This window comes from Octodon degus, unplaced genomic scaffold (assembly GCF_000260255.1).
Source record: "Octodon degus isolate 3935 unplaced genomic scaffold, OctDeg1.0 scaffold00134, whole genome shotgun sequence".
NCBI classification, from domain to species: domain Eukaryota; kingdom Metazoa; phylum Chordata; class Mammalia; order Rodentia; family Octodontidae; genus Octodon; species Octodon degus.
This window is the reverse complement of record NW_004524710.1, coordinates 3145082-3155586: the sequence shown is the minus strand read 5'-3', so window position 1 is coordinate 3155586 and position 10505 is coordinate 3145082. Positions and strand designations below refer to the sequence as shown.

Here is a 10505-nt window from a genome sequence, read left to right as displayed (position 1 = left end):
TCTACTGTGCTATCTCCCCTGCCCCTGATGTGTTTAAATTTTAAAAACTTGTTACAGTAAGCAGCACTGTGCCACTGGTCTTCCTGGTCATAACACTCCATCGGGTCACACCCATGCCCCATCCTTCCTGCTCTTTCTGAAGCAGTTCTGGAAGCCTCCTTTCCATCTTTACGAGACATGATCAGAAGTACAGTAATAGCCGCTACCTGCTGATACCCAGTGGCGAGGCAAGCTCGTAAAAACATGACAGTGCCTCCCCTCACCCACCTTACTCGCCAGATCTGACACTGTGGGCCTTCAGGCTCTTCCCCAAAGTCAAGGCAACCATGAAAGATAACTGTTTTGAATTGATTCCGGACATCAGGATCGCCATGACAGCACATCTAAGGACTCGAAGACTTCTAGAACTGCTTCAGAAAGTGGCAAGGATGGGATAAGTGTGTTTAAATTGAGGGGGGCACTTTTTGCCAAGATGGTGCCAAAGGCGAAGGACGCCCTTGCCCCTCCCAAAGCTGAAGCCAAAGCAAAAGCTTTGAAGGCCAAAAAGGCAGTGTTGAAAGGCATCCACAGCCACAAAAAAAAGACATGGACATCACCCACCATCCCCCATCCCAAGATGCTGCGGCTCTGGAGGCAGCCCAAATACGCTCGGAAGAGTATGCCCCAGGAGAAACAGGCTTGACCACTATGCCATCATCAAGCTCCCCCTGGCCTGAGTTCAATTCCTGGTTCCACCAAAAATAAATAAATAAATAAATTAATTAATTAAATAAAGCCTCTGTAAGGAGGCACAGGGACTGGTGTCAGCCCCGCTCCCAGGGCGCCCTGAGAGGGCAATTGAGACTGGGCATGGTGGCGCGCGCCTGTAATCCCAGTTCTTGGGAGGCTGTACAGGCAGATCATACGAGTCTGATCTAGTAGTGAGACCCTGAACATGCTGTAGACCCTTCCCTAAAATACAAAAAAAAAAAAGATCAAGAACAACAACACACTCATATTCATTGTGGATGTCAGCGCCAATAAGCAGCAAATCAGATAAGCTGTAAAGAAGCTTTATGACATCAGTGTTGCCAAGGTCAGTCAGGCCTGTTGGAGAGAAGAAGACATATGTTAGACTGGCTCCTGATTATGATGCATTGGATGTTGCCAACAAAACTGGGATCATCTAAACTGAGTCCAGCTGGCTAATTCTAAATATATCCTTTTTTTCCCAGTTAAAAATAAATAAATTGAGGGGAAATAAATAAACAGAAATTAATGGCAATGTCCTTTTTAATAAATTTAAACATTCACTGTATGTTTTGAGCTCATCTCATATATATTTGCTTTTTTATATATTTCAGTCCTTATTTCTCCTCAGAAATTTTCTCTCAAGTTCTTAAATTTCTTTTTTTCTTTTTTCTTTTTTTGGCGGAAACGGGGATTGAACTCAGGCCCTTGCGCTTGCCAGGGAAGCTCTTATTCCACTGAGCCATCTCCCTGGCCCCAAGTTCTTAAATTTATATGGAATATACTGAGACTAACCTTAGGATTAAATGTTCTCATGTAAATAAACCTGGAAAATGTATTCCTGAACAGACATGTCTTTATTTTTAAACTCTTCTATAATACAGTTTTTATTCACTACATAAAGATAAAAGATGACAGTAGTAAAGCTTTTAAATGTATTAACCTGTCCAGTGGCACATGCCTGTAGAATTCCATGTATATTTCCATACATGTCATAGAGTTCACTCATCAACCCTTTCCCACCCTCTCTCCCTCTCCTTTATTCTATTTTTAGGTCAACTTTTTTTTTTTTTTTTTAGCTTTCGTGTAGGAGAACATGTAGTACTTGTTTTTCTACATCTGGCTTATTTCCATAGCAAATGTTTAAACAGTAAAACTCCACCTGTGCATGTTAGTGCCTCTGGACAACTTCTAACATTTACTCTGTTCACTTCAGATCTAAGGAACATTATACATTTTTATGTAGTTGTTGTCAGATTGTATACTATATTCTATTTTTGTCTTTTTCTTTCCCTTTCTCCCTCTCTTTTTCCTCCCTCCTTCCTCTCTCTCTCTCTGTCTGTCTGTCTGTCTCTCTGTCTCTGTTTCTCTTTCTGTTTTTTGAGATAAGCTCAGTCGTATTCCCTTAGCCACCTGAGCACAAGATTAAGATTGCAGGCCTGAGCTACCTTGCCCAGCTGTTCCATATTAATTTTTGCTAATTTATTTATATTAAATGTGATCATTATGCAACATGAATATAAGCTTCTTGGCAGAAATCAAGTTTTAATAAATAGCCTTATTTTCCACATATAGTGCTCAATACTAAGAATGTTAAGTGGTTAGTTGATAGATGTGATTGACATAAGCTTTCAATGTTTTTTCACATTAGTTTTTATTTATTTATTTCAGATTTATCAAATCTATTCAAAGCGATCTGCTGAGGATATTTATAAAATTCTGACATCCTACAAGGCTAACTACCTAATAGTAGAAGATGCTATCTGCAATGAGGTGGCGACCGTGAGAGGCTGTAGGGTTAAAGACTTATTAGACATTGCAAATGGTCACGTAAGTAATCATTAATGAAACTGATCTTTAGTTTTTACATTTGAAACTTATGAGAACATAATTGAGTTACATAATAATGGAGTAGCATATAAAAATAGTAATTTTGTCAGTATACAAGAAGCCTTGTTGAGGGCCGGGGAGATGGCTCAGTGGAATAAGTGCTTCCCTGGCAAGCGCAAGGGCCTGAGTTCAATCCCCGGTTCCGCAAAAAAAAAAAAAGCATTGTTGGGCTAGGAAGATGGCTCAGTGGTCTAAGTTCCTGCCTGGCAAGTGTAAAGACCTGGGTTCGATTCCCAGTACCGCATGCTGTGTTGGCCCTGGAACCCCAGGTGCGCCATCCTGGCCACCTAACCTGGGCGTGGTGGTGCATGCCTGTAAACGCAGTGCTGGAGAGGCTGAGACAAGAGGATCAGTATGAGTCTGAGTCCAAGTCCGAGCTGAGTAGCGAGATCCAGTACCAAATAAACAAATAAAAGATTTTTTTTTAAAAAAGGCCTTGTTGGGTATGATGGTGCACACCTGTAATCCCAGCACTTGGGAGGTTGTGGCAGGATTGCCACAAGTGTGAGGCCAGCATGGTCTCCATAGTGACTTTAGGGGCAACCTGAACTATACAGTGAGACCCTGTCTTGAAAAGAAAGGCTTTGCTGAACCAGGTGTGGTGCTGGCATTGTGGTGCAAACCTGTAATCCCACCACTTGGAAGGCTGAGGCAGGAAGATCACTGTGAGTTTGAGACCAGCCTGAGCTACATAGTGAGTTCAAAGCCAGCGTGAACTACATAGAGACCCTGTCTCAACAAACAAAAGCAGGTGGCACATGCCTATAATCCCAGCATGAGTAGGCTGAGTTTGAGGGCAGCCTAAGGTATGTAGTGAGTTTAAGGCAAGATCAGCCTGAATTACAAAGCAAGACCCTGTCTCAAGAAAACAAAACAACAAAATGAAGATACTGTGGCTTTTTTTTTTTTTTTTTTTTTTTTTGGTGGAACAGGGATTGAACTCGGGCCCTTGCACTTGCCAGGCAAGTGCTTATTCTACTGAGCTATCTCCCCGGCCCTGTTGTGGCATTGTTGCACAAGAAGTTTATTTGCTAATTCCCAAATTCTTCATTTGTTTCCTGTACTTATATAAGTTCAACATTTATAAACAAAAGATACCATAATTCGATTTGAATGAGTTTACTAAAACTCAAATCTAAAAAGTAGTTGAATTGTCATATTCTTATGCTGAGTGGTTGAGTTTAATTTGACTAACATCTAAAAGAAATATTTACTAAAAGCTCAGTGTGTGCAATGAGCTTTTGTTAACTACAAAAATCAGTGTATTCAGAGCTACTTTAATAGTAGGGTTTAGTTGGATCTTAATTTCTATATCCGATTCACCCTCCTTCTTAACTAGCAGTGGATTTATATCGGTATATGTGGTAACAAGAAGACTAACAGGAGAAGTGTGTCTTTAATTGATGTTTCCTGAAATGGATACCTTTACTCATGAGAAAATGGGGAAGAAGTATTAGGAAGGGATTAGGGGCTGGGGATATAGCTCTGTGGCTCAGCGCCTGCCTGGCAAACACAAGGTCCTGTGTTCAATTCTTGGTACCAATAAAAAGAAAGACAGTACATCATTCTAAGTGGTAATGTATATTCTGTTTAGGTTTCAGCCAAGATTTTTTTGGCCCTTCCTAGATAGTTGTAGTTCTGTATTTTGTCATCTAAGACCAATTTGGAAATTAGTTTTAGAAATTGCCATCTTTTTTTTTTCTTCATGTCTCCTTAAGCTTGTGACATAAACTTACTTGTTTTGTGCTGCATATATTTTGTTTTTTGGTTTTTTTAAAATTTTATTTATGTGTGTGTGTGTGGCCCGCTCAGCCCACCAGGGGGCGGGGCTGGCTGGCATGTGGTGCTGGGGGATTGAACCGAGGTCCCTGTGCTTTGCTAAGCTTGTTCTAAGCAGGTGCTTTAGACCACCGAGCCATCTCACCAGCCCCATATATTTTGAATTCTCCCTGTTGGTACTTTTTTTTCAGAACCAGGGAATTGAACTCAGGCCCCTACGCTTGCCAGGGAAGTGCTTATTCCACTGAGCTATCTCCCTGACCCACCTTTTTTTTTTTTTTTTTTTTTGAGACAGTTTCACTGTGTAGTTCAGGCCAGCCCTGAACTTACTGTGTAGCCTAGACTGGCCTCAAACTCACAGCAATCTTCCTGCTTCAGCCTCCTGTGGGATGGCATTACAGGCTGTGTACTCCACCTGCTTTCTGTTGGTACTTGATGACTGTGATCTTTGATTTATTAGTGGCAGAATGGAATGCAGTTAGACATTGTTAGTAATTACTGCTGTGTAGCTATCTGCTGCCCAGAGCCTTTCTGTTCTGCTCTTGACTACCCACCTTTCTGCTCTGTTTTGAAGATCAAGCCCTTTCTCTTCTCTGTCTCTCTCTCGCTCTCGCTCTCTCTCTTGCTCTTGTTCTTCCTCTCTTTCTCTTTCTTTTTTTGTCTTTCAGAGACAGGGTTTTACTGCAGTTTGGACTGGCCTTGAACTCATCTTGTATTCCAGGCTGGTCTCAAAACTTACAATGAGGGCTGGGGAGATGGCTCAGTAGAATAAACACTTGCCTGGCAAGCACAAGGGCCTGAGTTCAATCCCCGGTTCTGAAAAAAAAAAACCTTGCAACGATCCTCCTACCTCAGCTTCCTCAGGTACCCCTGTAGTCCCAGCACCTGGCTTTTATTTATTGTTTTACCACTTCTTTCATGTAATTCCAGGCATAGATTTAAAATAATAATCCATCCTTTTACTCTTTTTTTTTTTTTTCTTGAGGCTGGCTCAGCCCGCCCTGAGAGCAGGGCTGGCTCAGCATATAGTGCCAGGGATTGAACTGTGGTCCCTGTGCTGGCCTAAGCTTGACTAAGTAGGTGCTTTAGACCACTGAGCTATCTTGCCAGCCCATCCTTTTACTCTTAAAAGTTGGCTTTCTTGGGGCCAGGGAGATGGCTTAGTGGAATAAGCGCTTCTCTGACAAGCACAAGGGCCTGAGTTTAATCCCTGGTTCCGCCAAAAAAAGAGTTGGCTTTCTGATATCTTTCGTATGCATTAGAATAATACTTAGCATTTATTTAGTTATTATGTATTTGGTAGCAGGGTCTACAGGGTCTTACTACATGGATTGGACTTGTAGTGATTCTCCTGTTTTCAGCCTCCCAAACCTTGGGATTACAGGCATGCGATACCACACCCAGTCTCAATCATTGTCTCAGTGCACCCTGGTGGCAGGGCCCGCATGGTACACTGGGATCGAACACCACCCATACACCCCTCCCCCCCCCCTGCAGGCGCTTTAGTCCTTTGAGCTATCTGGCTGGCCCAGCGTTTATTTTCTTTTTTTTTTTTTTTTTTTTTTTTTAATTTTTTTTTTTTTTTTTTTTTTTTTTTTTTTCTTTTTTTAAAGATTCTTTTTTTTTTTTAATTTATTTTTTGTGTGTGGCCTGCTCAGCCCACCAGGGGGCGGGGCTGGCTGGCATGTGGTGCTGGGGGATTGAACCGAGGTCCCTGTACTTTGATTGGCTTAAGTTTGTTCTAAGTAGGTGCTTTAGACCGCTGAGCCATCTCACCAGCCCCCAGCGTTTATTATTTAAAAAAGAATCCCTTCAAGCAATCTAAGCTGTTGTAGTGAATATTAGGTAGGGATGCATTAGGTGAGTCTGCATACTAGATAATTAGGAGTGATTCTGCACAAGAAGAGCTTCACTATTTGGTAAGAATATAATGTGTCCAATTTCTCAGTGTTGATAGGCTTTTACATAGTTCTTCAGAGTAAACATAAATGGATTATGAAAATAGTGCTTATCACAGTTTAGGATTAAATCTTTTAAAGGTTGAATACACTTTATACTGTTTTTCACTGCTTAAAGTTCTTGAGGTTAGTGGGTATCATGAATCACTTTTGAAGTGGTTCATATGAAATGTTTTATAGTTTGTGTTTAGCAGTATAAATACAATCACACATGGATTAATAAGCTTTTTAATATACTTATCTTTTGATAGGTGGTTTTTGAAGAAGATGACAAATTAACCTACTCAAAATATGGAAGATTTTGTCATGAGGTCAAAATTAATTATTCTCCATATGTGAATTATTTCACTAGAGTATACTGGAACAGATCCTACTTTGTATATAAAATTAACACTGTGATATCCTTCCAATCTTGAAAAATAACAGAACCTTCATTTCAAAGACTTACTGTACCTGAAGTAAAATGTGGTTTTATCTGTCTGGTGTCTGATGCAGACCAAGCTGTGGCCACTCGCAATGCTGCTGCTCCTTCTGCCCCCTCAGTTGCCTGGGCTCAGTGTTTTGTGAGAAACAGAAAAGGAACCATGACTGTCCTTGAATAAAATGTCAAATCTGTCACTGCAATATTCTAGACAGGTTTCTTCCTTAAGGTTTCACTTATTTCAGTGTTCCCCCATAAATCTTCTATAATACCGATCTTGAGTTTGAATGTATTCAGGGTCAGTATAGTTCTCAAACATAATTTTAATAAATACATAGTGATACAGTTATATAATAGACTATTCTTCAAGTAGGTTGCTGAAGAAGTTTAATGAACTGAAATTTTACGATAAAAAAAATGTTGAAAATCTGACATTTAAATTAAAATTATAGAGAGTATTTAAGGATATACTTAAAGGTGTATCCTCAGCTTTCATGCTACTGCTTTCATCTGCTGCTTATGAAAAGTGAGCCCTTTCGTAGTGAAACATGGTACAGGTTATTGAATTTCGTTATTTTATGTCTGTCTAATAATGATTATCTTTTTTACGTATACCCATCTATTTGATAATCATTTAATGATAATAAAATAACTTGTTACTTATATATAAAAATATTTTCAGTGGACATTTTAAAGACTATTGTTGATGGAAGTATTAAGTAAAAAATTAAAACTTAGTCAAAATAAGTATATGTACACTGTGATGTACACCAGTTTCTAAGGTATATGTAGATGGTGTTAAACATACCTCTGCATGTAGATACATGTATTCTAAAATACAAATGATATTATTTATGAATCTGTGATAGAATTTTGAACATCCAGAAAGATATAAGAAAACTTCAGGGGCTGGTGGTGTGGCTCAGTTGCACGGTGCCTGTGTGGTAAATGCAAGGTCCTGAGTTCAATTCCCAGTACCAAAAACAAGACAAAACAAACCTTTTAGGACACAGTTTCATGTCATAAATGCTGTGCTTCTTTAATTATTTATGTTCATTTATGAAAAAATTTCTGAAACAACTAATTTGGCCTTTGAAAGAGATTCAGGATAGAGATAGCATTAGATGTATCATTTTAGTAAGATGACATACATTAGTTTTGCCTTATATACCTGTTCAGTGAACAGGTTTTTCAACCTTTACTTGTTAGAGTACTGTAAGAATAGCATTTTTGGAACTCAAAATTACTCCATTAGGAAGGAATATCTTTCCAATGTTTTTATTTTCTGATATATAAAGTACATTTATTCTTAGGGCAACCCTAGGATGCTTTGCTCTTTTCAAGCTTAAAAACTGTTTGATGGTGCATATGTGATGTATTTGTTTGTTGGCTTTCATTTCATTCTTATATAACTGTATTCATTGTATTCAGATAGTGGTAGGCAGCGTACTTCAGGTGTCCGTGTGCATCTTAGTGGTGACTCACTTGTGTTTAGCATCAAGCTTTAGGAAAAGGCTACCATAGCTACCTAAGTACAGGGTGACTTGTCACACATAGTACTTGGGAGTAGAGCATGTAAAAATTGTAATTTAAAAGTCAGCTTGCATATTTTGAGGGGAAATAGAATAACCTACTTTCTCTGTTGTGTGAAATATTTAATTAAATTTTTATTGGCTTATGATTACATGTGCTAAATTAGTTTTGGTTATGTTTTGTCTGTCATATTAGTATATTGATTTTGCTTCTGTCAACTCTTTAAATAAAATAGATTTAGAGAAATTCTTGATTGAATTTTTTAAGTACTGTAATGAATTTTTGTTCTGTATCAATTGAAAGAGCAAAGCAAGTGTTATAAAGGAAATAATATTTGATTGAGAGACAAGATTATTTGCTTCTGCTTTAACTATAGCTAAAACAATAGTACTGTACTGGAAAATCGACTTGGGAGCATTTATTTCCTTACCGTAACAAATGATCTACAAGGAATTACAGTTGGCAATTTACAGTTATGTTTGATACTAAGCATCTATTGAAGGAGCAATATTTATTAGCTTTGGGTAGAAGGAATTTCTCAACAAAACATACTTTCTCCTTGATATTGCAAGCCATTCAAGTAAGTGCCTTAGCTTCTTTATTCCAAGTTTACTTTTTATTTTCCCATTCTCCCATTTTCTTCTCTAAGAGAACATTAGTAACTTAATAAAGAGTGAAGAGCTGGGTGTGGTGGAAACACCAGTAATCCCAGCACTCAGGAGGCAGAGGCAGGAGGATTATAGCGAGTTTGAGACCATCCTGGCCTACAAAGTAAGCTCAAGGCCAGCCTGAACTGCAGAGCGTGACCCTGTCTCAAAAAGACCAAAAAAAAAAAAAAGTGGGGCTGAGGGCACAGCTCGGTGAGGAGTCTGGCCGAGCATGCAGGAGGCCCTGGATCCAATCCCCAGCCAGCATCCCAAGGTAGTTTTTTTAAAACATCATCCCTCAGCTGTTGTCACTATTAACCTGAGCTTGTTGATGAGCAAATCCTTGTTAACTATGTCTAGCTTTCTAGTGTATTTAACTTTTCAAATGTGAAACAGTGTAAAAATAAAACTTATTTGATAACATATACAGACTGACTGTGCTGATTTATATTTCTCTAACTCTGGTACTTTTTGTTCAACTGGTAGTTCTGCAGCTGAAGGAGTATATATTCTACTCGAGCACTAACTCTTTATTACTTTTTGGATATGAAGCCAACCTTTTTTTTTCAGACACTAATTAAAATTGCCTCTTTGAATCTTGACACTCTTCCATACAGTCTGCTTTGATTGAGAGAGTAGTAAAAATAGAAGTTCAGCAGTGCCACAACTTGCCCCTGAAAAAAAATGCTTAAAAATAGGTTATTAATTTCTTGAATGTATCTTATTTTTTTCTAAGAAATCAGTTGCTTTAGGCTCCTTCTATTTTTGAACTATTAAAAGATTCACATGCTTTTTGTGGCTAAAAATACTCCTTATTTTCAATTGATTGATGTTTTTAAGTGTATGTAAGTGGCTTTTTTTGGCTAAATTTATTTTTAATGCATGAATATTTAAGAATGTGTTACTGATTATAATTATATTTAAGAGTCTTTTATAAAGCAAGTAACTACTTTCTGATTAACATCTCATATTCTCTTCATTTGTCCAGTTTTTAAAATACATAGTCAATATGTATTAAAATTATGGCTCTGAAGGTTATAAAATCAAACCATTTACTAAGTTTTTATATTTGTAGAATTAACACTAAAAAATGAGACATGAAAATTGGCAAGGAATATATATGGCAACTTTTTTGTCTACTAAGGTTTCTAAGCATATGTATATGTTTTCTGTAATAAAAAAGACCTGTAACCAAATTTGTTGAAATTTAGTATAAGTTTGTCTTTTAATCATTTTTTTAAACAGTCTCAGAATGTGGAACATCGTACTCTTAGCATATATAATTGCATATACAGTTCTGTGAGAGATAGATTTAACTTATGACCACTGTATTTACTTAGCAGAATAATGGTGTCACAAAGAAACATGCATTTCAGGGGCCAGGAGATAACTCAGTAGAATAAGTGCTTGCCTGGTAAGCGCAAGGGCCTGAGTTCAGTGCCCAGTACCGAAAAACCCAAAAAAACCAAAACGTGCATTCCGGATGTATAGTTTGAAATGTCTTCTGCACTACCCTTCATATTTTCAGACAATAGCTTTTACAGCTGT

At 38.2% G+C, this 10505-nt stretch overlaps 1 protein-coding gene across 3 annotated transcripts in view; it reads left to right on the top strand.

The window, feature by feature from the left end:
* Positions 1-9061, top strand: part of Dpy19l4 (dpy-19 like 4) — an 87219-nt gene extending 78158 nt beyond the window's left edge. For all 3 annotated transcript variants that reach the window (XM_023701362.1, XM_023701361.1, XM_023701363.1), the window contains 2 exons: positions 2401-2559; positions 6608-9061. In XM_023701362.1, the coding sequence (XP_023557130.1) occupies positions 2401-2559; positions 6608-6772 (324 nt within the window). In that variant the 3' untranslated portion in view covers positions 6773-9061. The remainder of the gene's footprint in view (positions 1-2400; positions 2560-6607) is intronic.
* Positions 9062-10505: the final 1444 nt, after the last annotated feature.